General features: G+C 39.0%; 4 protein-coding genes and 1 long non-coding RNA gene across 7 annotated transcripts; 4 read left to right on the forward strand and 1 right to left on the reverse strand.

Annotated features, from left to right (window-relative positions):
• The first annotated feature begins 26 nt into the window (after positions 1-26).
• Positions 27-4,539, forward strand: bloc1s4 (biogenesis of lysosomal organelles complex-1, subunit 4, cappuccino). The gene is made up of 5 exons (XM_040120919.1): positions 27-449; positions 1,996-2,067; positions 2,156-2,257; positions 3,078-3,206; positions 3,470-4,539. Exons 1-5 carry the CDS (start codon positions 132-134, stop codon positions 3,566-3,568), a joined length of 720 nt encoding a protein of 239 aa, XP_039976853.1. The 5' UTR covers positions 27-131; the 3' UTR covers positions 3,569-4,539.
• A 257-nt stretch (positions 4,540-4,796) lies between these two features.
• Positions 4,797-9,400, forward strand: LOC120786548 (nuclear transport factor 2-like). Its single transcript, XM_040122027.1, has 5 exons — positions 4,797-4,953; positions 7,964-8,084; positions 8,281-8,352; positions 8,621-8,719; positions 9,110-9,400. The coding sequence occupies exons 2-5, from the start codon at positions 7,980-7,982 to the stop codon at positions 9,224-9,226; spliced, it is 393 nt and encodes a 130-aa protein (XP_039977961.1). The 5' UTR covers positions 4,797-4,953; positions 7,964-7,979; the 3' UTR covers positions 9,227-9,400.
• Positions 9,401-9,550: 150 nt separating this feature from the next.
• On the forward strand, positions 9,551-14,525 carry rrm2b (ribonucleotide reductase M2 b). The gene is made up of 9 exons (XM_040121513.1): positions 9,551-9,763; positions 10,338-10,502; positions 10,792-10,908; positions 11,342-11,475; positions 12,261-12,355; positions 12,475-12,608; positions 13,197-13,301; positions 13,534-13,647; positions 13,922-14,525. The coding sequence occupies exons 1-9, from the start codon at positions 9,680-9,682 to the stop codon at positions 14,072-14,074; spliced, it is 1,101 nt and encodes a 366-aa protein (XP_039977447.1). The 5' UTR covers positions 9,551-9,679; the 3' UTR covers positions 14,075-14,525.
• Positions 10,857-15,578, reverse strand: LOC120786220. Its single transcript, XR_005706674.1, has 4 exons — positions 15,414-15,578; positions 14,779-15,142; positions 11,865-11,941; positions 10,857-10,968 (listed from the first exon to the last, which is right to left on the reverse strand). It is a non-coding gene; the product is annotated as an uncharacterized LOC120786220 (long non-coding RNA).
• mtdha (metadherin a) lies at positions 14,576-22,731 on the forward strand. 3 transcript variants are annotated; one of them, XM_040121509.1, is made up of 12 exons: positions 14,578-15,150; positions 16,020-16,118; positions 16,332-16,443; positions 16,740-16,907; positions 17,205-17,255; positions 17,526-17,699; positions 18,584-18,664; positions 18,774-18,845; positions 18,971-19,098; positions 19,342-19,452; positions 19,579-19,678; positions 19,930-22,731. In XM_040121509.1, exons 1-12 carry the CDS (start codon positions 14,803-14,805, stop codon positions 19,995-19,997), a joined length of 1,512 nt encoding a protein of 503 aa, XP_039977443.1. In that variant the 5' UTR covers positions 14,578-14,802; the 3' UTR covers positions 19,998-22,731. The 3 variants fall into 3 exon arrangements, with proteins under 3 accessions (XP_039977446.1, XP_039977443.1, XP_039977445.1); XM_040121511.1 differs by having other exon boundaries at positions 14,579-15,150; positions 18,587-18,664; XM_040121512.1 differs by lacking the exon at positions 17,205-17,255 and having other exon boundaries at positions 14,576-15,150.
• Positions 22,732-26,308: the final 3,577 nt, after the last annotated feature.

Raw genomic sequence — 26,308 nt, forward strand, 5'->3', positions numbered from 1 at the left:
GTGTTCAACGCGTAATTGTGCTGTACACTTGTTTGACTCTTACGAGCCACCATCGGCTGCACAACACACGTGATCTAGCCAGTCAGTTGACGAGGCAAAACACGGCAGTGGTTCAGAGACAGAGGGGCGATATGGACCATCATCAGATTGACAGGGTGGGCCTTTTGTCTCCCCTGGAGGAGTCCAGCGCTGAGATAAGCAGAGACAGCGGCATCGTCTCCCAAAGTGCGAGCAGTCTGTCCATGGTGAGCGAAATCCTGAGCAGCGGCACCGTGTCGCAGAGCCCCAGCTTTGGCGCGGCAGCTAACGTTAACCCTCAAAGCCCGAGCCTCCACGAAGCGGCGGAGCCCGGGACGACCGACCAGCACGACCCGGAGCAGGACGACGAGGTCCTGAGACACACCGCCCTCAGCTACTCCTCCTACATCAGGGCCACAGCTGGAGAAGAGGTTTGCGCCGTTGACTTTTACACGAGAGAGCCAGCCACCAGGTCATGTAAAGCACTGTACCGACTAACTAAGTTAACGTTAGCCCTTTGTGGTACTACTTTCTGAGGATGAACCGTTTTTAAAGGGGTTATAAGCATTAATGAATTAATTTATCAACGGTTAATAAGTCATTTCCTTTTATAGAACAGCTGTAAGCCATTAATAAGAACAGTTGCAGGTTGCCAGATTGTTGAAAATCCTCCTCCAGCACGACACTTGTTTGTCTTTTTAACTCTTTAATTCATTAGTGAGATCTCCCTCTGGAAAGGGGGCTTCAGGACATTTGGACCAAAATCCATTTATAAACTACTCATTAACGTTCACAACTGCAGTCCTGATGGATTGGAGAACCCGTGATTTATTAACATTTATAAGTGGGGGTGGCTGACTAACATTTGCTAATGGCTGAGAAACCCAAAGGACTTGTATGAATGCCAAACTAATATTTTGAACTGCAAACTTAATGACTAATTATGAAGTGTGAAACCTTAAGTACTTTCTTTATAATTTACCAACATTTTTAACAGCATTATTACAGAATAACTAGACATTTGATTTAAACAGGGCTCTTGAATTAAAGAGCTAACTTGAAACGCAAGTAATGTGTCGTGCTAGAGGTGGCTTTTCCGTAACCTGGCAACCCTAAAGTTGTTTGAATTAATGGTTTGAATTAAATGATATATTAACCATTGATAAAGGCCATAATTACAGCTATAAACCCTTTATAAATGGTGCCTTAAGCCGGATGTTTTGCATGTTTCCTTCCATTTTTGGATGACCAAGGTAGTCGCTACATTTCTGTGTGATCATTTGAGATATCATCTTTCCTTTCTGTTAATGCAGTGTGATTTGGTCTGATCAGATTGATTCAAAGTATATCCATTGTCTGGAAAATGAAAAGTTTGCTGCGCACTGTTTTAAGTGATTTCCTGTCTTTGTCATTAATTCCAAGTCAGAAGGCTCAAGTCCAAGTGAAGTCACAAGTAATTGTTATTAAGGTTAAAAAAGGCCCACCAGATTTATGTCCCAAAACTGATTCAAATCCAAGCCATGTGACTTACGTCCAAACTTATGCTTTATGGCTCCCAATTCTAAGCCCTTAATGAGGCGGTTGTATATATTTGTAGGTACTGACTATATTTTTTTTAAGCTTTACTTATGATGGCCAACTGACCAGCTAGCTGTTAATCCTGAGTTGACATTAACTGGATATGCATGATACCAGGCGATTTATAATGAAGCTGAGTGAGATAGCTGGCTCTGTAGGAAGACAAAGGCCCGTGTGTTGTGGCCACGAGGTCCTTGCTGACACAATTAATTTAAAGGCATTTTTTTGAATTCCAGCTTAAAGTGGTGTGTCAGACTAAATTGGAAGTGAACAGAAAATGTCACACAAGTCCCCGGCTGGCTCAGTTCATTCAGTGTGTATTCATTGGCTTTACTTTGCACATGGTTTGTATGTGTGTAACATTTTACTTTTTTTTTTTTTCAATGATTTCTCTTCTAGATCCTCTGCTTGGAGAAGAGCTTGGAAGAAATGCTGACAAGAGTAGATGAGTTTGTTGGAATGCTGGATATGGTAAGATAAGAAAGGTTATGTTTTATTATTAAGATTATCAAATTACATGCGTCTTTGTCTCTTGCATCCTTCCGTGTTTTGTCTCCAGATCCGTAATGACACCTTCCAGATAGTGAATGAAAACCTACCTCAAATCCAGCAGAAGTCTGATGAAATGAGACAAATATACAGAAGAATTGATAAGCTAGAGGTAAGTGATCGTTTCAACTTTGCTAGACTGAAGGAGTTAATACTGCTTTATACAAAATATTTTGTGTGGTGCTTTTGTAATGCGCACTTGATCCAGTGAATGGCATCGTGACACCAAAGCAGACTGCAAACTACACTAATAAGGATTGTGAAATGAAATTAACATGAAACCTTATACGATGTAAAGTGATGGAAATATGATTTATGTGCAGTGTTTTATTTATAATTAAGTATGCAATATATCCTCTTCACAAGAGGAGAAAGTGTTAGAGCTATTATGAACTTGTGAATTTTTATGGGCTGTCCACTTCCTACATTCTTCTATCAATAAGGGAAGTAAACACTGGTCCTGGAGTGCAGAATGTTCTTGTTTTCAAATGCTAATGTTTCACACACACTGAGTAGCTAATTAAGGCAACTAGCCAAGACATAAGCGTAATAATCATAAGCCTACGTTTTTGGAGAGATATGAAATACAGAGTCATATTTTTTATGTTTCCTTTCCTCCTGTAAATTACCTTCTCGGTTACATTTACAAATATTTCCAAAACTTTTTAGAAATTTTATATTTCTCTGTTCATTTTTTTAGTATTCGTTTTATTATTAACTGTAACTACTTCAATCTTCTCTGTCTGCCTACCATTTAAAAAATATATAAAATTTAAAACCTCTACAGATTGTCTTACACTGACTCTTCACAGAACAATAGACAAGTTTTGCTTGAATTCGCTTGAACAGGAACCAGTGTTCCTGGTGCAAAATAATATTGCCAAGAATCTTTTGAATCAGCTTTTTTCTATGTTATTCTGGTGTGTCTACAGGCCTTTGTAAAGATGGTGGGAGCCAATGTCAGCGCCATGGAGGAGCAAGTCACGCAGGCAGAAGGAGAACTAGGAACACTACCGGGCGCGTTCAAGAAAATCCTCCGCAGTGTCCCAGGCTTCTTAAATGTGAGATCTCCCACATGTGCTTGTGTATTTGTGGTTTCGTCAGTTTGCTTTGTTAGTATCTATGAATTATACATGTTTTCGTGATAACATTGACATAAACAGTGAACTATGGTGCGAAACTGTCTTTTCTACCACTGACCTGATCACGCCTGAGACCCTTTCCTAGTTAACACATTTAAAATTGTTCTCAGCGATTGTTCCTAATTCCACTCCAGGTTGTGCTATTGGACAATTAAGATGAATTTGGGTCTCTTCATTGACAGAAACCAGCCAGCCCAAGAAGACCAGCACCACATCAGCGTCAAGAGGTCCCCAGCGTATTCCGGACAGATGATTATTTCACATCACAGCCAGAGCAGTGACACGCCAGAACATCTAACACATAACTTGGTTCTAACCTCAGAGGCCTGTTTTGGGGGAAACTGTAGAGACAACTTTTACTGCCATCCATTGCAAGAGGATCTATCGGTGCAGTGGCCTCAACAAAGCAATAGTAGCCTTTCTGAACAAGTCACTGAAAGTCGAGTGCGTGAAGACGCTCTGCATTTTTGAGTGTCGTCTTCCTGGCAGCAACAAGCACTGAAGTGTAGCAAAATGATGTTAAAAGTGCCTAAATGGGTCTTATTTCTGTCAGTCTTGTTTTCACTAACTGTGAAGAACATAATGTCAGTTTTTAAATGTGACAAGTCAGGAGAACAAAGTCATCCCACTGTAAAGAAGGTACAACAGGAGGAGCTGTAAAGATCTGAAGATGTATTACACAAAGAATTAACCCAGCTTTTTTATAGTTTACATTCCTGACACTGGTGTTTGTAAAAACCAGCATGCTGTTATGAATTAATCTGTATTTCCAATATCTCATCACTCCCCCAAGCAATCTCATCCAGTTAAGCATTTAATGTCCTCCATTTCAAAATATTCACTTTATTGCTAACCTGACGCAATTGGATATGGATGACAGTTGCCCCATTGATGTGGGGCTACATCTTTAATGGCACTTTTTCAACAAAAAAAACAAAAAAAAAAAAAAACAAAAAAGCACACTATTGATGAGATGTGTTTGATTCACAAGGCAGACTATCTGAAGCTGTGAGCGAGTGAGTTTTGTAACAATAACTGGACGAAAGTTGGATCTCGTCCTTGGGAGAAAACTGTACCTTAGAGATGTGATGTGGCCCTTACCCTTCCAACAAGGTTTAATCAGTAATGGTCACAGCTATGACCATTATTCGATCCATTATTTGCCAAAATAGTTAGAAATAAAGATGTTTAATTTATAGAATGATTTTGGTTTATGTTTTTAAAATAATCATTAAAGATTTATTTGAGTCAACTTCTTTGTTTCATTTCCCATTATTAGTATTTTCTCTCAGTCTCGGTCATAATGGTTCTTAGTTTCGTTTTATTGCCTTTAAAAGTGATTTGGGACAATTAGCCCCGAGTTTAGTTTTTCAGGCGGCCTTTCCCTCTAGACTGAAACACGTCCTGCATCCTCTACTGGGACTGCCAGACCTAAATACCAACCACCTGTAACGTACCATGGATGTCATCCTCCCCACATTAGGGGAGGAAGAGCACCCTGACAGGCTGAACCCAGGGCAACGGTGGATTCACGGATTGTGGGGCTTCATTGGTCAACTTGCAGTCGACGTCTTACGTTCGTCATAGCTTGGAGGAAGCGGGAACCACATCAGGGCTCGGTTTGACTGGATTTGTCTCCACGCTGGCTGGTCCGCAAATTGAAAAAGTAAGATGAAACTCGCAACAAAATAAAGTACTCTTTTTGAGCTAAACGCTTGGCACAGATGATAACTTGCCCCGTTGTAGTAACAGGACTTTGTTGAGGCGAGTATAACGAAGATTAATAAAAGTTCTCCGGGGAAAAGCCAGTCTGTGTGCTAACGGCAAAGTTAGCTGTAAATTACGTTGCTGGTTAACTTATGGCGGTTGTTCCCGGTGTTGGAACAGTTGTTGAACAGTTCATCAAGCCCCAGACTAGCTCAGTAATTCTTGATGGACCTGGATCAGTGTTTCTAATCTCGGCTGAACTCCCGTTTACACTAAAATACCTTGATTTGATAGTTCCTTGATACAAATTTAGCGATATAAATTCGTACTCCTGTTTTTGTTTATTGGCGTAATCTCCATTGGCAGGGATAAAACTAGGGCTGAGGTTAACAGTTATTTTTATTATCCATTAAACTGTAGAATTTTTTTGTCTATAAAATGTCAGAAAACGGTTAAAGGTACCCACTATATTTTTCCAAGGTCAAAGTTGATGTATTCAAAATACTTTTTTTTTAATTCAAAGCACCAGATTATTGAATTTGAGTAGCTTCGACCAGCGAATGTTTGGAATTTTTGGTTGAAAAACGATTGAAATGATCAACTAATCGATTAATTGACACTCAGTAGAGTGCATACATCCGCTAAGGCCAAATATTGACGAAAATGTTAAAAAAAAAAAAAAAATGTTAAGGAAAGGGATAGAAACAATTCCTGGATCCACCCCGTACGAATTTCGTGGGGCCTTCGCTGGCCCATGCCCCATCCCTCCGCCAAATTCGGTACAAATCAGTTCGGTACTTTCTGCGTAATCCCGCTGACAAACAAACCAACAAACAAAGGGGTGAAAACATAACCTCCTTGGTAGAGGTAATGAAGCACTCCTTAAATGAGGTCATAGGTTTTCCAAGTGTTTATTTACAATTATATTCCTCAGCAGAACAGCTAATGGAGTACATCTGTAAAATATAAGTCAAAAATCTTTGTTGTTCAATTTCAATTATAAATCAGGTGACCATCTTCACAGTAAACCTCTCATGTTTCCCATGTATGAATCATATTTAATGGTCTTCCCAATGTTTTATTTAATTTAATTTTATTTATTTATTTACGTCCTCCTTTTTGATACCTGTGTGAAAATGCAGTTGAAATTTTCCACAGACTGGAAAGCTTGCCAGAAAATATGCATTCATATTGAGTTGCAATTTAATCCAAAAAGCGTTTTAAAAGCGTTTTCCCTGCCAGTTATGTGAAGACCATCCATTAATTCACATACAGTATTTACAGTTAGGTACAAAAGTATTTGGATGGTGGCACAATTTTGTAATTTTGATTTTGTACACCACCACAATGGATTTGAAACAAAGCCATCAAGATGTGATAGAAGTGTAGAATTTCATCTTAAATTCAAGAGGTTTAACAAAGATATTGCATCAACCGTTTAGGAATTACAGCCATTGTTATACATAGTTTCTCATTTTCAGAGGCTCAAAAGTAATTGGACAGTTGACTAAGTATCAGTTTCATGGCCAGATCTGGTCTGTTCTTTCTTTATTTCATGACACATTAAGCAGATAAAAGGTCTGGAGTTGAGTCCAAGGGTTGAATTTGTATTTGGTAGCTGTTCATGGGAACACTCATTATGCCGCCCAAAAAGATGTCAGTGCAAATGATGGAGGCCATCATTAGGCTGAAAAGAACAAAACAGACGTGATGGAAGAAACTTTAGGAGTTGCCAAATCAACAATTTGGTACAGTCTTAGAAAGAAGAAATGCACTGGTGAACTCAGCAACACCAAAAGGCCTGGAAGACCAAAGCAGACAACTAAAGTGGATGATCGCAGAATTTTTTCCTTAGTGAAGAAAAACCCCTTCACAACATCTAGCCAGATCAACAACACTCTGGAGGAGGTAGGCGTCTCAATGTCAAAGTTTACAATCAAGAGACTCCTTCATGAATGTAAATACAGAGGGTTTACCACAAGCTGCAAACCACTGGTAACACTCAAGAAAAGAGAGGCCAGATTAGACTTTGCCAGAAAACATCTAAAAAAAGCCTGCCCAGCTCTGGAACAAGATTCTTTTGGCAGATGAAACCAAGATGAACTTTTACCAGAATGATGGGAAGAGAAGAGTATGGAGAAGAAAAGGAACAGCTCATAATCCAAAGCTTACCACATCATCTGTCAAACATGGCGGAGACAGTGTTATGGCATGGGCATGTATGGCTGCTGCTGGAACTGGATCACTGGCTTTTATTGATGATGTGACTGCTGATAAAAGTAATAGGAAAACTGATAGGATGGTGCTTCACAGTACAGATGATAGACACAGAAATGAAATACTCTTCAATGGGCCAAGTCAGTTACCTGACCTCAACCGCACTGAGCATGTTTTTTCACTCACTGAAGCAGCTGCAGTAAAGGCCTGGCAAAGCATCTCAGGGGAGGAAACTGTGCATTTGGTGACTACCATGGGTTCCAGACTTCAGGCATTCAATGACTGCAAAGGATTTTCATTGAAGTATAAAAAAGAATTCTTATATTTATAATTTTGTTGATTTGTCCGATTATTTTTAAGCCTCTGAAAATGAGGGACTATGTATAAAAATGGCTGTAATTCCTAAACAGTTAATACAATAGTTTTGTTACACCCCTTAAATTAAAGCTGAAAGTTTACACTTCAATCACATCTTGATGGTTTTGTTTCACATCCATTGTGTTGGTTTACAGAGGCAAAATTACAAAAATTATGTCACTGTCCAAATATTTATATAATAATTGTATGTAATATGATCATTCTTGAATTGTTTTATTTTTACATACTCAGTGTAATTAAATTACAGAAGAGACCAAAGGATGGTCAAACATCTTGCGTTAGAAAATTTGTTCATCAACATGATTTCATTGAACAGCCTGCAGCCTACCACAACTCTGACTGCCAGCTAATGACAAGACTCTTTTCTCTTTCAGATCTAAAGCTTCACACATGGCTTGTGAGAAAGAAATATGGCAAAAGATTGGAGAGGGCTTTGTCCAAGAATATTACAACCAGTTTGACAATACCAACAGGATGGGATTGGGTAACCTTTATGTACGTTTTTCACTGTCCATTCAGTTATTGTCTGTTTTGTTACAGTTAAAGTATAACTACTACAACATCACTGACCTCTGCTGCAAACCAAATTATATCTAACTAAACATTCACGGTTTAAGTTATTTGTGTAAATGCTATAATGTATGATTTTAAAAATGTGTATGATGTGATGTAAACAAACTTTTTTTCTTAGTCTGCTGATGCTTGTTTGACGTGGGAAGGGTCACCTTTTCAAGGGAGAGAAGCCATTACAGGCAAACTAGCAGTGAGTATCTCTTCTTACCTGGTTGATATTAATCACAATCCACAAAGAAACAAGGGAAATGTAGGCTTCTAGTCCAAGCTGCTTTTTTGTGTTCTTTGGGCCTTTAACAGCCTGCATCTGTTCAGACATTCACCAGATAATATTTTCTCATTTTTCTGCATTGAACAGCAGCGTTCCTTTTTTCTTTCAGGGTATTAATAGCAAATCGTTATGGTTGCTAAATGCTGCTATACATTCCAATAATAATAATAATGTTTCCAATCCACAGAACCTGCCTTTCAAGCGTATTAAGCACATTATCACAGAACAAGACTTCCAACCCACAATAGATAGTTGTATACTCATCATGGTGTTTGGACAATTACAGGTAAGCTGGTAGATTTTAGTTTATGAGCGGGGGTCTTTACCTCATCCATTGATAGACATTTGAATTGTATTTGTGTTTTAACACAGGCTAACCTGGCTTGGTCTTTTTGTTGTTTTTTTTAATTTTTAATCCGTTATTTAATTATCATCCTGTACACCTGCTTCATCTGATTGTCACTGGTGACTGACTCAAAACATTTTGTAGTATAGAGCAAAGCTTTTCTTTTTTCTTTTTTTTTTTTTAAATACATAAGACTCTCATTGTTTTGTGGAGAATATAGCATGCAAGGCAAACAAACTTTAATGCGATGTATGTAAGATACATTTCTGCCTTAGTTAACATTACAGTTTGTTTTCTCAACACTGTGCTCACAAACGTTTTCTGCCACAGGTAGATGATGATCCACCAATGGCCTTCCATCAAGTGTTTATGCTGAAGTCCCAAAACTGTGCATGGGCTTGCACAAATGATGTGTTCCGGCTGGGGATACATAACATACCAGTCTAGCAGTTTGGTGGCTGAGTCTCTGAATTCACGCTGGCGTCATGCTGTCATCATTGAAAATGCAAGGAATTATATGCAAAGTTCCTCCATGTTTACAGTACATCTATAAGCATGCCGTTTGTATTAGAGAGATGTCACATTACATTCCTGTCCATTAAAAGAATTTATTAGTCTGAATCACTGTAATTGTAGTTTCATTTTTTCGGAAAAATAACTACTCTCTCCTTACTCATTTTCCCCGTGAAAAGAAAGCGTGGCGAGTAGGAGGAGCCATTTTCGGGATATCTGTCATCTAGTGTTCCGCCTTTATTATGTGATTGTAGCATGTCTCGTGTACGAGCGCTAGAGGGACAGTACCCTTCGCCGTGGGTGTGAGTTTAAATAGTCCAGCCAGCAAAGCTACAGCTGCATCTACTCGAGGTTATGCCACGGAGTACCTGAAACTCAGTCCTTCGAATGACATCGACAGTTAAGAAATTGTCTCCTCGGGAAATGGATCTAATGAAGATAAGTCGTCAGACGGATGACCTTAAGCAGCCGGTAAGCGCTTTCAATACAGCTAGCCACCGAGCACGTTTGTGTAACTCAGGTTTCTAGCCTGGGTATTAACCGTGTCTGAGAGACCACACCGTTAACTCTTCGGCTTTGAGAAACCAAATGTAGTGTACGTTTAAGGTTTATGGCTAACGTATTTGTAAATCCAGTCTCGTCTGCTCCTGTTAGCTAACTCAGTGATGTTTATGGCGATGGCGGAGGCAACGCAGCCGCCGACAAGATAGAGCTAAAACGTTCAAAACTGATTATTGGAAAGTGACAGAATAACTGCTTGTGATGTAAAGACTTATACTGAAATCCTATATTGAACATGTAACAGGGATAAGCCCTTTGTTATGGTTGTTACGAGTTTATAGAGCGCAAGCGCAGTGGCGTCTTATGTAATTAAAGGGACATAAATCAAGTTTTCTATCAAAACTATGGTTGGGATATTACTGAACCCCAACTTGGAAATTATTAAAAACCAAATAAGAAAAAATACCAAACTAAATGTGAGGTAAAAATATCTATGCTTGTTTACTTATTTACTGTTTACTTACCGGGCTCTGGCCCTTCGTAGAATGGCTTCAAAGATAAAGATCCAGACTGCCAAAATGGTTCGGAGATGGAGGAAGAACCTTTGCTCCGAGAAAACCCCAGGCGGTTTGTCATCTTCCCCATTCAGTACCCCGTCATCTGGAAGATGTACAAGCAGGCACAAGCCTCTTTCTGGACGGTGGAGGAGGTGGGTATTGCAAATTTGGCATTTTTCTCGCTGGCTTAAGGGGAAAATGCAAACATAACTTTTGTTCTTTAATTAAATAAACCTTTCAGTTACTGAGTTTTTTGTTTTATTTTGGGTTTTTTTTATAAACTGCCAGCGAGTTTGCATGTTGCAACCTCCCACAGTATATTTACAAACATTTACAAATCTAATTATGAATCCCAGTTGACTGTCAACCACAGTCTGTCATCATCAGAAAAACCTGAACAATCTATGAGATGGACAGGTTTTCTCCTCATATGTCTTTCAGGTGGATCTATCCAAAGACCTGGCACACTGGGACCGTTTGAAACCTGAAGAGAAACACTTCATCTCCCATGTCCTTGCTTTCTTTGCTGCCAGTGATGGTATCGTCAACGAGAACTTGGTGAGAGAGCCGTCACGGGGATGCCACTCAGTTGTAACAGATGTTTTGTGGCTTGTATACCTATAAAGAGAGCACAAGATATGACTTTTTTTTTTAAAATATATCCACCACAAGCGCTCATAGATTCAGAGCATGGCAGTTGAATGCATTGGCAGCCATATTAGATTGAACCTAATAAGCCCAGGTTGCTTATCTTCCATAGTCACCTAACTGATCATCATGTGTCTTGTGTTTGATAACATAAATACTGTAAATGGCAACCTGACTGAACCTTGGTTTCTGTGAGTCAACTGTTTATGTCACATCTGTGTCATACACCATCAAGAATGACCCAATAAATCAGATTTAGATAACATTTTGAACTGAAGTGAAATTTTTTGCATACTACAAAGTGCCAGGGTAACAGTTTTTGTATCTGTGTTTTATTTAACAGGTGCAGAGGTTCACCCAGGAGGTGCAGGTCCCTGAAGCACGCTCCTTCTACAGTTTCCAGATCCTCATAGAGACTGTTCACTCAGAGATGTATAGCATGCTCATCAACACTTACATTAGGGACCTGAAGGAGAGGTCAGTTGCTTATTGGTCTAGTCCTTTCTTTTGGTGGCTCAGTGGTTCTGATTAACTTTTCCCCTCAAGCAGGTTTTAAACCAGACTTACTAGATATTTTTAAAACTGAATTTTTTAATTTATGACTCTTTATTGCATTTTTCTGTGGTGTATGAAAACATGAATAATAATGCCACGGCAATGTGGGTTTGATATTTTGTGGCTTATTGAACAACAGCAGATTTGCACTCCACCAAGTTAGTATGAAAAATTGCTACATCATGTAAGATCGTAAAAATTATGTGTCTCAGCCTTGGTCCTTTCAGAGCAAGTGCATAACCATAAACAGACAAAGTCTCCCAGTACGTCTAATTTTTTTGAAAATTGAAAACAAACTGTAAGACCTGCACCTGTTCATCACAGGATAAGTCTACAACACTTTGTGGTCATTTCTGTTCCATTTCCAGCTGCAGCAGCTTTGTTGTACCTACAGATTAGAAAGACAACAGCTTCATACATAAACAGGCTATTTACAATGCCTATAAAAAGTATATTGATTTAATGTTTTATTGTTCTACAACCTGCATTTTTTTGCTTTCATTTTATCATTTGCCTTCAGAGGTTTTGTAGTATTTTATGTTTGTAACTAAAAAACCTAAATGCCTCCAATATAATTCAGTATTATCTACCAGTTAGACATAAAAACAACCAAGGGAGTTAATAGTTTTCATAGGCACTGTCTTTGTTATGTATGCTTTGAACTAGTAATGTTAAAGGTTTTTTTTAATCAGTTATGTGTGTCTTAGGGACTATTTGTTTAACGCCATTCAGACCATGCCTTGTGTGAAACGAAAAGCAGACTGGGCCCTACAGTGGATAAATGACAGCAAATCCACATTTGGTAAGGAAAACATGACATTAAAATCATTGTATCGTAGATTGGATATAATGGGCAACTCTGGCCAGCTTCCCATTTATTTGGGGTTGATTGTAGTTTTGACACTGACTTTTTGCCCTCAGGGGAAAGAATTGTAGCTTTTGCAGCTGTGGAGGGAATCTTCTTCTCTGGCTCATTCGCTGCCATCTATTGGCTCAAGAAGAGAGGCCTAATGCCTGGGCTTACCTATTCCAATGAGCTGATTAGCAGGGATGAGGTAAGAGGAATACAAAAACTAAAAGATATGTAGTCTAATCTGTTGTAAGATCCACTTAACTTTGAGGGCAATTGTAAAAAAAATACAATAATGTAATACTGTAAATTTGATCTGAGGCTACACAATACATATTGCTTAATGCAGGTGTGGAGTTTAGGTAATGGTTGATAATACTTTCCAATTGATATTTTACGTTAAGCATGCCATCTTGCTGCACATAAAATAAGACATGGGAATCTTATTAATTTCTCTCGCATAATACTACAGGGGAACTTTTATCTTGGATGATTTTATCTGACACACCTGTATTGTGGTTTGGCTTTCCGGTTTTTTCAGGTCACTCAGGTATTTACAGAGGTTACCTTACTGTGTTACTGTCTGTATTTACCACTCCTGTTATGTGATTGCTGGCTTGTTCAGCTTTTCCATCCAAACTTTGCTATTTAGAAGTTTTCAGAGTAGCTATGGTGCTCTCAGTGCAGTTTGTGTAGTAAGTATGGTCACAGTTTGCATATGAAAACAGGTAAAGGCTGATCTTCTCTGTTTACATATCAACTATCCTGACATGTATATTGATGTGTCTCCTAGGGCCTGCACTGCACCTTTGCCTGCCTGCTGTATAGCTACCTGGTAAAAAAGCCATCAGAGGACAGGGTGAAGGACATCATCGCCAAAGCTGTTAGCATTGAGCAGGTCAGCTAGTGCTGGAAGATAAATGCTTGGCCCACACTCCCACATAATGAATTGCAGCATACAGTATAACTATGCTTGTTGTTTACTGTGATAGGTATTGCAGTATCAGAAGTAGTTTGACAGTGTATTCTCTTTTGATTGTCCTTTCTGATATTAAAAACACCACAGTTTTGACAGATAACATCTGTAAATAAGTAAACATATACCATAAACATAAAGTTTGATGTTGCAGGAGTTTTTGACAGAGGCCTTGCCAGCGGATCTCATTGGAATCAACTGCTGTCTGATGAAACAGTACATCGAGTTTGTGGCTGACCGACTTCTCACTGACCTTGGACTGGCTAAGGTCATTCTAATTTGAAAAATTTAAATTTCCATTAAATGGAAGCCAATGTGTAATTTTTCATTCAATTTTTTATACTATATTATGCTGTTAAAGCAGAGGATCCCCTGAGGCCATACTGTAAAAGCCATATTCCTCACATAAATTATTATACCATAAACCATACCAATTATTTGACTAGTGATTTAAATTTATTTTAATTAAATAAATGAACTTAATTTCTGGTTAACTGTTTGTAATACTGTTACATAACTTTTATTTCCCTCTCTTTTTTAAGGTTTACCAAGCGGAGAATCCATTCGACTTCATGGAGTCCATTTCACTAGAGGGGAAAACAAACTTCTTTGAGAAACGAGTAGGAGAGTATCAGAGATTTGGAGTTATGTCGAGCACGAAAGACTGTGAATTCACACTGGATGCAGACTTCTGAAACTGAGATGACATTCTGTGACACACTTGTTACCTTTGACCTATTAATTTATTTGTTTTATGAAGTAGTTGGGGAAAAAAATAACAACAACATGTTAAACCTACATTTGTCGGGGGGGCTGAGAATTACACTTGGAGTTAATTAACAGCCAGTATATTGGAATAACGTGAAGCCCTGTTAATGGCTATTTCTGACCTTGCCACAGTGCAGAACAGGAATACATGAGGCCAGTTTTAGTTCAATATAGATAATCAGTCAGTTTACAAGGAGTAAACTATTTTGTACCTCATTTGACACTTGGAAGATGGTAAATATCTAGATTATTATTTATTTAGTCTGCGGTACTGGTTTCTTGCTTCTATGGTGAAATGTTTTAACATTTTGTCATTTTTGATGTACAATAAAATGTTTTGTAAAATGAAAGTAATTTGTTATAATTACTTTGTGAGGAGTCAACTGTTCGCTCACAAGCCTTATTTTCAAATGTTGGTGACTAGTTATAAACATGGTTTGACAACGTCGTTTGGGTACTGCCAAATCCCTGAATCTAGCTAATGTTGTTGACGTCCAAACAGCCAGAATAAAACTGTAATACATTTATGTACTGCTAATTGTAGTTTTACTGAGATTTCCCCCAACAGACAGATTAGATTAGCCACTCCTCCGTTAGCATACGGGGACAGGCAATCATAGCTAACAGTTACCTAGTGTTTTCGCAATTTGGAAAGATGGCTGGGGACTTGCGCGATTTGGCGCTGGAAAAAGCTGAACTGCTTTCCAGCCGATTGAAGGAGCTCCTTTCTTCTGGTCAAGGATATGCCAGGGCTCAGTTCGGGGTGGATTTGGGTCTGAAGCCCGAGCTGTACCCGACGTGGCTCATCCTGTCCACGGCCGCGGTGGGTCTGCTGCTGCTGCTCGGTCTGTCCTGGGCCGCCGTCTGTGGCGGTCTGCTCGTCGGGAAAAAGCGAGGATCCCCGGTCACCCAGAGCAGCGGAGAGCCCGTCAAGGCCACTTCTGTTAAAGCGGCGAAGCCAGAAGAACAGAAGAAGAGGAACAAAAAGAAGACGCCTGAAAAGGTACCGCAGGCAGCGTTAGCGGGCTGTCGAGTCACGGTGGCTCAGTTAAAATAAGTGCGTCTGTTCAGTGGTGTTGAGAAACAACTGACTATCAACAATAGCGTTTACTCAATTAGCTCTATTTACACATTTATCCCCACTGACATTTTATCAGAAAGAACCGTCAAGTTAAACGTTAACGTTAGTTAGCTAGCTAACTTGGCTATCTCTCACACACACACCATGAATTCTCATTAGTATTAAACCATGCTTTGTTTACTTACTATAAATGAGGCTATCTAGGGGCAATCCTGTGACCCACTTACAAATGACAAAAATAAAGATAAGCCTTAAAATGCAATTAATCAATGAGCGTCTTGTTTAGAAAAGGATGCTAACTAGCTGCTGATATCGCCAACTGACAAGCCACTAATGATTAACGTAAACTAATTAAACCAAGATGGAGCATTACCTAGCTTCTCATGTTCCATTAATAAACTGTTATTGCCATGAAAATGGCACCGTTTTGACACATCTACGAACAAGATTATCTGATTTTTTTTTTAAACTGTTATTCAGACAGTCATGTTATAATATCTCAGACGCTTAAGTTCAGTACTACATCTTTAGCAGTCAAGTGTCACCAACCATGTGAAGGTTAATAGCGACCAAATGGATCATGTTTTTAGTAGTTATAGAAATATAACGTTTAGTTGATGTTTCCCTTAAAAAAAAAAACAAAAAAAAACTTTCATGTAGCAAATTGAAGGTACATTTGTCAAGTATACTGCAAACTCGCGTAGTGTAAACACTCAGTTTGAAATTAAAAGTTGGCAACATTAGATCATCAACATCATGTTGTTTATCTGATGTCTTGTTTTCTCCCCCAGAAGACTCAGTCCAACGGGCAGCCAGTGACTGTGGCTCAGGAGGAGGTTACAGGGACTGAGGGGGTTTCCAAGCTGTCCCCACAGATCAAAACCCAGAAGGCATGTTTGAGCTTCTGCTGCCAAAATTAAGAGGATCCAAGACTGTTGGTGGTTTTTGTTGGACAGGGCAGCCAAATGTCACTCTCTGTCAGATTTGCCAGTATGGCAAGGCTTAGATGCACAACAAAGTTACACGATTGCCATTAGTATAACTTTTTTTTGCAACCCCATGCTTAACAATTCAATTTCATTTTTATTTCTCTCTGTCCACAGGTTCATGAGGTACAGGCTCCAGTGCAGGTGAAAAAGAACAAGAAGAAAACCAAGACAGATTTGAAACCAGTCCAGCACGTGTCTACGAATGATGGGAAGGAACCTGATGATGGTAAGACTCAACTGTTGTAGGGGAAATTTCATAACTTCTTATTTTAAAACTGACTGTTGAGTTAACCCCAGTGCACACCGCTCATGTTTTCAGTATTTACAAACTACTTGACCGCTCCAGATTTATTCAGCCTTACTCACCACAAGTATTATTCAGTTTTCCTGTTGTAGCCAGGGTCTTGGTTAAATAGTCAACCAAAGTGCATCCAACAATCCAACCCAAAATACTTATTTATCATTTCCTTGCGCACACCAAGAGACCAAACCATTTGTTGTTGGGCTTTTTGTATCCATCAGGTGCCTGGGAGACCAAAGTCAGTAACCGAGAGAAGAGGCAGCAGCGCAGGAAGGACAAGGGCCCTGAGGACTCTGGTAGCTCAGGAGGTGGGGAGGCCCCCAAAACCCATGTGATGGCACCTGTAGCCACAGCACCTACCAACACCAAGAGGAACAGAGGAAGCCAAGGTGTTTATCTAGCAAGGATTGACTGTTTAGATGTTAGAATAAAGGGATTTTGTGTTATATACAAGGCTAGAGAAGTAATCAAAAACTTGGGCCTGTTATTAACATGCGATGGAAATGCAGTTTCATTTAAAATCCCCAAACACTCTATGTAATCAACATTTTTAGGACATACATTCTTAACACAGGGATAGCTTATATGTAGGGTCTTGCTGAGAGCAGTTCACTTATACTCAAAAACTAGAATGATCTACCGATGATACTTAAGCATAGTGTTTTTCCCCCCACACCTTGTTGCAGAGTCACTGCCTTCAAGAACCACTGGAAAGGGGGATGCAGCCAGTGGAGCTGGTAAACACAGAGCTGAAACTTTTTTTGTGTGTGTGACTGAGATGACAATATTTTGTATTAATTCCCCTTTTCCCTGACTGCCTTCTATATTTTCCCGATTAAAGATTTGTTAGTGTCTTAAAGTGATTTTTAAGTCAGGGATATTGGTCTGAACTATAAAATCTGATTCACTTTGACTAAAATCCCTAATCTGCTTGACTAAAGGTTGTTGCTAGTTGAAGAAATGGCAACAGTCTGACTCTCTGTCGTCCTGTATGTCTGCCTCCTCAGGGTCCTCCACTTGGAGAGAGGAGCCTTCAGTCAACGGCGTAGGATGGACTGACATTTCCGTAAAGCTCCCAGGTCAGATGGGTGCTATGGGGGGAACCAAGTGGAGTAACATGCCAACAGCTTCACATTACAGGGCCCCAGTTGAGCCCCAGCGCTGGTCGCAGGAGACGCAAGGTACCGCTTGGGCAGACCTTTCTAAACCACAAATGTAAACAGTAATAGCAATAGTAGCAGGAGAGTCAAACAAACATTTGGAAAGTGAGGTTTTCCATTGTTTTTGCTCTACTCAGCATGTTGGATTTGGAATGAAACAATGACTATGAGGTGAAAGTGCAGCTGTAAAAATGTTTGGGAGTAGTTACATCCACATCGGGTGAACGGTTTAGTACTCGTAGCCGGTTTTATCCTTGGGGGGCTGAGTAGTCCCAGTTCTAACTGTATTTCAATTTTTATCAGTGTGATCAGAGCTTTCATTATATGGTATCATTTGTGTCTATAGAACTATTTCAGCATTCAGTTATTAAGTCAAAAAAGGCTACAGTAAGAACATTAAAATACTGTTGTTTGGACTTCTAGAATTTAAAAAAAAAAAAAAGGAAAGAAAATCACAGTAAGATTGTTCTTGAGTTTAATTTCACTGAGCTAGTCACAGTCATTTAAAAGACCTGTCCAACTGAGCCATCTGCTGGGCCGAAGAAGAAAAAGGAAAATTGATGAGGAGTGGAAGTTATATTGATGCACCTTTTAAAACTTGAGCTAACATTTTGTAAGTGGCTTCGTTAGCAGGTGGTGAAACCATTGAAAGTCCAAGTTTAAATCACCTGCTTGCTAGAAAAAAAACCATCCTGAATATAAATACACAATAATTTTATGAGCTGGCATACGCTGAGGGTTTATTAATACCAAATTAAGACTTAAAGTTTATTGTGATGCGGTTTAACCACGATTCAATCAGTTTTGATGTCTGGGGATGTGTTTTTCAATCTTAAAATACTGTTTGCCAGAACAGTATTCCAACTATATCTGCTTAAATCTGTGTTTCTGTGTACTCTCGCCAGCAGCATGGACTGGCATTGATGGTCGGATAAAGAGTGACCTCAAACCTGTGTCCTTCTCCATGCGGAGACTAAAAACCACAGGTTGGTATTGTGATTAACTGCCAGCTTTTTTTTTGTTGTTTTTTTTTTTTTTTTTGTATTCTCAGTCATAGCTGGTTTAGTGTTTTCACCTCTCTTCTGTCTCTCGTAGACCCAATATCAAATTCAATTGAGCTGCAGTGGGCGAGCCACCCAGACGTTGAGGATGAATGGTCTGGATTCAGTAAGTTTTTCAGCAACCAGCTCCACGTACCCCTCCTAAACAACTGCTACTGGTTCAAAAAGAATGCGACAGCATTTAGGATTTTTTTATATCTAACTTCCATCTTGTTGATGTGAATTTTTCAGAGGGAATGGCAGCAGCGGACCCCAGCTCTGACTGGAATGCCCCAGCAGAGCACTGGGGAAACTATGAAGAGCCTCCTTTGTTGGTGACAGCAACCCCTCCACTGAAGGAACAGCCTGTCCCCAACAAGGTCTTGCTAAATCTTCAGGGCCTCTGCATCATTATTTATACTGTATACTTCTTATAAACTTTCCTTAATCAGTGCCTAAAAGTCTTGATTACATGTGAAACAGGCTTTACCAATTCTGTTTTTCTAGTGTTAATCCCAAAGGCATCTCTTTATTCCTTTCTGCGATGACCATTTCTCTTACCAGAACTTAGTGGTCTAAGTTTTCAACTAAAATAATTTGAAAGTCTGTTTTTGTTATGGCAGATATCAGAGGATGAGAAGGAGACTGATGATCCCTCCGGGAAAGCAGCCAAATCCAAGAAGAGGAGGAAAAAGAAGAAGAAAACAGAAGAGGAGGCTGCATCCAAGGCCCAGGCAAGAAAACAAAACAAACAAAAACATCAACTCTCAAGAGTAATATCTTGTGCAAGAGTATAAAACTGTTGTAGTGTAGGCAATTTCCCTGTCATGTGCAATGTCATTGCATTTGTTTGATTATAGGTGGTGAGCACAGCATCCCTGGTCAATGCAGTGCCTAAACCCCAAGAGCTTCCTGTGTTGGCCTCCAAAAAGCAGAATCCTAGCACATCCTCCTTTCAGAGTAGGTTTCAAATGTTCTGACTCTGAACCTGTGTTTACTCACAGTGAGAAAAAAGTCACAGAGAGGAAGTAAATCTTCCAACTATATAGTAATAGCTACTCGTAACTGTTCAGTCATTCTCATTACTTTCCCATACATTTCTTTTAAGCACAAGCTGTAACTCATGTCTGTATGTTCTATAGGATTTATATGGCGATGGTTCTAAATACAACTTTTTTTATTCTTACTTTTACTTTTTGATCTTCTTGCAGAGAAGTCTGAGCAGATTGTGGAGCCTCCGAAACCCTCCCAGAAGAAAAAGGTCCGAAGGGAAACATGAGGTTACATCACAGGTCCAAGCGAAGCATATGCAAATGATTGTTAAATGTGTCACATGCAATAATTACCAGGTACAGAGTTTCTTTCTGAGATACATTAACAGTTTATCAGTTGCCGAAACAAAAAGTAAACAAGCAGTGGATATCACCTGCTTGGCTAAAAACAGTGATGAAATGTGGTCCTGTGGACTGAAATCTTAACCAATTTGCACTATATGCTACACTGCAGCCAGATTGGAGTTTCAGGACAGGTAGACTTGCAGTGGGGGTATATGTTTATGTAATTATTTTTTTAATGGCATCAAAAGTGTTTTGTTTTTTTTTTTTTTCTCCAAGAGTGCATGTTTATTGTTAACTCCAAAAAATAAAACGGTTTTCTTTATTTTTATTTTTGGAAAGTTAAGGTCACAAGAGTACCAAACATTTTTACTCCTCAGAACGTTGCACTTTGTTTTTTTTTAGTCATGCTGCTGCCCCCTTTATGAATCATTGAAATTTGTGAGAGCAAGCTGCATGTCAGTGCTAGTCTCTCAAATCCATGTTAAAGGATTGGTTTGGATTTTTTTCAAGTTTATTTTCACACAAAACTCTCATGCCGTACGTACAGTATGTTAAAAGCTTTATGGGCCACTGTAATCATCTCTCCCATTCGCTCCGGTTGTGAAGTGATACCTACATAGAGCAACTATGTCAGAGATGGAGGACAAAAATCCACACGCCTCGTTTTGTGCAAAAATGCGTTCTTAAGGTCGGCTAAAACTTAATTATTATTATCCAAATTGATGGCTTTTCTTGGCGTGTTGGTTTGTTGACGGGGAAAAAAATTACAGGTAATAAGCTCACATGTGACTGCAAGGACAAAGGCACCCACTTGATTTAGCTATTCTTAGAGAGCTGAAGCCTCCTGTTCGTTTGGTCTGAACTTTCGAATGCATTTTTGCACGGCACATAGACGTGATCATTTTTTGTACCCCGTTTCTTAAAGTGTCGGCGCTCTGCAAAGGTATTTCTACACAAATTGTATGAACAAAATTCATTTTCACAGCTATCAATAACATTTTCAACATACATATGATATAGAACGACCTGGAAAAATTAAAACTTGACTTTAAAGTAGCTTTAAAGAAATATTCCCCGAAATCTATCCTTTTAGTACAACTCAATGCCTGTAGGCTGTTTATTTTGTAAAAGGCCCTATATGAAGAATAGAAGCTGTGGACAGGTTGAATTCCATGTCACTCATAGTGGTGGAAAGTTTCACAGCAGAAAAAAAGTATCTTGGCAATAGAAACTTCTTAATAATCCCTCCTACAGTGTAATCCACCTCTCGAATGTCTGTTGGTGTGGTAGTATGTTCCAAACACTTATAGTTTTGCCAAAATATGGTTAAATACACTACTGCTACACTACTACTAGGGAGAGGGACAGCAAGACATTGAGGCTGTGTATTTAGCCATATTTTGTTGAAACTATGAGGAAAATTTGGAACAAACTGACAGCTGAAAGGTTACTGATTCATCAGTCATGTATCAGACCAGATCGTTTTGTCAAAGACAGCTCCTAATTTGAAATTTGAAGGTTTTAAACTGATTCCAGATCGGCACTGGGGCTGTTATGTAGAGAGCAAAGCAACTGATATGAACCACCAGGAGGCACTGTAATGTGAAGTTAAGCAGTAGTGGGGTTATCCCATAATGCAGTAGCACTATTGAGTATTGTCCCTTTACATTTATCATTCTGAGCATGTCTGTCTTTATCCGACCAGACTGTGCATTGACATTGATTTATCTAGAGACTTAACGGTCCCTTCTGCACTCTTTATGGTTTTTTTTAAAGACATTTTCTTCCAGTTGTTGTGCTAGAAAAAGCCGTGCCATATGTACAGATTGTAAGGGCTTTTTCCAGTTCTGTGATTGCACTGTGCAAAAGGCTGTATTGAGTACCTTTTGATGTCAATTAACTGCTTTTTACGACCTTTTTGCGGAACGTGAAATATGTGACTTTTTTTGGTTTGTACCAGACTTCCAGGATCTGTGACCGGGGGGGGGTGTTTTGCTTTTTTTTGACATTGAGAATGAAAACATACATAGAGATATGATACGGAGCAGCTTTAATTCCACATCAAAGTTGGTTTTAAACAAGACACACACACACACAATTACACATCTTAAGGGAATTTAATTCCATTGCCTTAACCTGTAGATATATAGCATTGGCGTCCTTTTTTATAGTTTCCATCTAATTGCAAGTTATGATGTCAGAATTAATTTCATCTTGCATGACTTTGATAATAGTACTTGTGTACATGAAATTGAATGAATGATTTCTTGCTTTAACAGTCAGTACTTGGTCCTGGAGTACTACTCATTGTATATACTGTAATAGCTTTTTTTAACGAGACAGTTTGCAGCTTTTTTTTGTGGGCATCTAATTTAGTGGACATTAACAGGAGTGTGTTGTTGGTAGGCAAAGAACCTTAGTGTATCAAGGTGTTGATCAGCTGGTAGTGGTGGTACATAATTGTTGGTAGACCTGATAGAACAAAAATGATAAGTTGCTGTGGCTTCAGGCACCCTTTTGTTTAATTTTTACTGATTAAGATGATTCAATCAGTGTATTTATATACTTGCCTCTAGGAAATGTTTTTTGTGAATGATTTTGTTTGAGGAGAATCAAAATGAGATTTCTATGTTTGTTTGGTAAAGATGAAAAATAAATAAGAAATGCTTGATGTCACCTTGTCATAGGGTTGTCATTTTTTGTCTCTAGGGGAAACTTTCTAAATCTATGGTTTTCATACTTCTGTTTTTCTTGAGGCGAGAAACTTTAAAGGTAATACAACAGCAAGGTCTCTTTATTTTGCCTGGAAAACGACTTTGAAGCTATTCTACCTAGAAAAAAGATGTGACATTTTCCAGAGGGATCTTGCATGGTGCGTGGGGGATTTTTTTCAGGCTCATCAGCTCTTTTGAATGTAGTTTCTCCAGTAGTGATAGAGATTGTTCATGTCCCCAAATGAAACAAGGATGAAAAGAACTAAAAGACAAATATAGTAGGACTGAATGATAAATTGTAAACTTTTTTCTCCCTGTACACTGGCTTGTTGTTTTCATGTTTACTGTCAAACTAATCCTAAATCCGTCATTAATACATTGAGGATTCTCTATACTTGTGCAATGGTGCAAGTCTGTGTCAGCAGACAGGCCTGTGATAGGCCCCTGGTTGCAGTGACCCCCCCTGATGCCAAACCGCTGCCCCAGTCAATGTGGGAAGGCAGTCGCGTGGCACGCTTACAGAGCCTGACCTCCTTCGCCTAATATCTCTCTGCAACCCTTATCTCTCAGTTCATTTCGGATTTGTTTTAATCTCTCGCAATCTCTGGCTCACTCTCCATTCACCTTCACTTCAGAGGGATATCACTTGTTTGTTTTTTTTTTGTTGGTTTTTTTTTTGTTTTTTTGCATTCTTCACTGCCGGCGGATTGTTGGCAGATATATTAATAATGGAGGTCATTCTGTAATGGATGGCACTGTGGTTACCCAAAGCCAAGCTCTGAAAATCACTTGTTAATGCTGTTTTAAAAACAGATCTATCTAAAGTCCCTATGTCTGAAACCCACATAATCCCACATAGCCACATCCTGAAACAAGTCAGTGGAGTTTGGCAACACTATGCAGCCAAACTAATATATCTGTGCACCCAACCCCTGGCTGTGGGATTTATTGTTTTCCAACAGGTCTGAGAAAAAGGATTATAGGGCTTTGTACTTCCGGTCATTATGTCAGAGCCCTCTCTATACTTACACAAATATGTCTGTTTAATAAGAAACAACAACTCTCACTGTGGCAGTTGTATGGAAAATTTTTAAGGCTGGAAAAAATGGACCATCAGTTTGAAATCTCCTCTTCAAATTGTCCTCCAGCATTTAAAGAGGTGGCAGTCTGGTCAGTATTAAGTCATGGCAGGGGATGAAAATCCCCTAATGTGACGATGATGCAGTCCACCCACCAGGGCTTAGAGCTGTGGTCACTGGCCCATCTGTCGAGCCTGGTCTGGGATGTTTGTACAGACAGAGAGAGTTTCTTGATCTAACACTGCAATAAAACACATCAGTCTTAAGCCATTTAATTTAGTTTTGAGACTTTTCTTCAAACGGGCAAAAAAAAAAATACTATTTTGGTGACATGTCTTGAAGTCTTAATGTGAATCACCTGGTGTCAAAAATAAATCCAGCCATATTATCTTGATACTGACTGGGCTACCAGCCTACTTTTGAGAGGCTGTGACCTTCTTCACAAAAAGGCTTCAAGCAGCTGCAATGGTGCACAGCCAGATTAGCCTGTGAGGGGACCCTGAAGCCCTGATTAACTCTCATTCCTCCCCCTTTTTCTATGCACAGTTTACAGTATTGCTATGCTGGAATAATACACGGCCCCAGATTTTTTTGTGTCTACATTTGAGTAAACACAAATTAATGTAGGAATATACATTGTGTAAACACAATATCAGCTCAATTAATGAAGGCCTTGTGCATTAGTCGTGCATATTCCCAGACTTCTAGAAAAAGTTACAATTAATTTGGTCACCGCCAACCAGTTAAACCCAATGATAGTGGCATGTTATTTTCAATCTGCTTTTGTCTAATCACTGGAAACAACCAAAAAAAGAGCCATATTTATGTGATTTTCATTGGACAACATTTTTTGCTTGTGACCTCTGAATTCAATCAATATTCCGACCCCTCATCACTGGCTATGGCTTCACTGTAGACATGAGCTGTGAGCAGTTAGACCTAAAAGCAATTTTTACCCACACGGATTGTTTGATTGATTGATTGATTTGATTATAATTTTATTTTAATTTTTTTTTTTATTGAACTTTTCCAACATATGAATTGTCTCCCATCACAACATGACACAGATTGCAACAAACCACACCATAGCTTATATGAGCAGAATATACCGAAATGCACAAATGAGCACGCACACAAACCATAAAACTACCAAATACACTGAGGGAGGGGTTTCTGCTAACCTCTTCTCAATGTTTTAATACAAATTTATGTTTAAATCCATCTTTTTTATCCATTTATTAAACCATGACCATTGAGTTTTATCTTGGGTTACTTGGCCTTGATCTCAAGTTCAGGAAACAAGGCTCTAGTCATAAATGTAGGCGACCCATGGTCTAAAGTAGGTCTAAACCAAAGTTGGATCACCAATCAAGACCCCCAGGGGCCCCAAAAGCCCAAGGTTCACTTTATATCAACTGGTCATACTGTTTATGCACTTGAAGCAGTGAAGTGCAATTTCAGCTAAGATGGGCCCTTCATTACTGAATTTTGTGGCTCTGATCTTCTAGAGGGCCGGTGTGTCAAAGTCAAACTTTTAATGTATATATTTATTTTTGATTAAGGACCGTTATTATTATTTCAGGTTGCATTGTGCTCATGTGTATATTCTAAATACAGTGTGAAAACATGGGGCAAGGTGTTATTATTCCAGCATGGGAGGTTAATTTTCATTATCTGTTTATTAGTCTGACAATTCGTTTATATTTCAGTAATCATTGAAGGAATACAATTTTAGAAAATAGTTTCATAAATGCCCATTAGAATTCTCCGAAGTCCAAGGTGATGTCTTCAAATTTCTTGTTTTGTCCAACCAGCAGTCAAAAACTGAAAGATTTTCAGTTTAGTATCATAGATATAGGAAAATCATCAATGGGAATCTGTATTTTTGTCCCTTTTGTTTTACAAAAAAGACCAGACATAACTTCCAATTAATATTGTGTCGACCAACTAAATGATTTACCGACTAATCTTTTCAGTTCTACAGTATTGGATGGTTTCTGAGTGCCTAAGGAAAGGTGCTGGGCAGTAACACATCACTTAGTAACAGGTTACAGCACTGTGATTACTTATTGCAGTAATGAGTGGTGTAAGGGATTACAGTTTTAAATTCAGCAGTTACATTACAGTTACTAATCCCAGAAATGCTGTGTGCAGTCAGTGAGGTTAAACTTTCTGCTGGATGGTCAATAATTCCCTCCAAATTGTAGGGGGGCCTACTTTTGACACTGCAGTGTCTTGTTCTCGGGCTCTAAGTGTGTTTAAATACAAAAGATGTGATGTGTGGGTGCAGACGTTGGAGTTGTTTAAAGGCACCTGTGACGGAGCTGACAGCTGAGTAACAAAAGTAAAGTAATGAGTCATGTAACGCATTACCTTTGCTGCTGAGTAATAAGTAATGTCATTACTTTTTTAACGAGTAATGTGTAATGAGTAGTTGAGTACAGTTTTCAAGTAACTTAC

This window comes from Xiphias gladius, chromosome 24 (assembly GCF_016859285.1).
Source record: "Xiphias gladius isolate SHS-SW01 ecotype Sanya breed wild chromosome 24, ASM1685928v1, whole genome shotgun sequence".
NCBI classification, from domain to species: Eukaryota; Metazoa; Chordata; class Actinopteri; order Istiophoriformes; family Xiphiidae; genus Xiphias; species Xiphias gladius.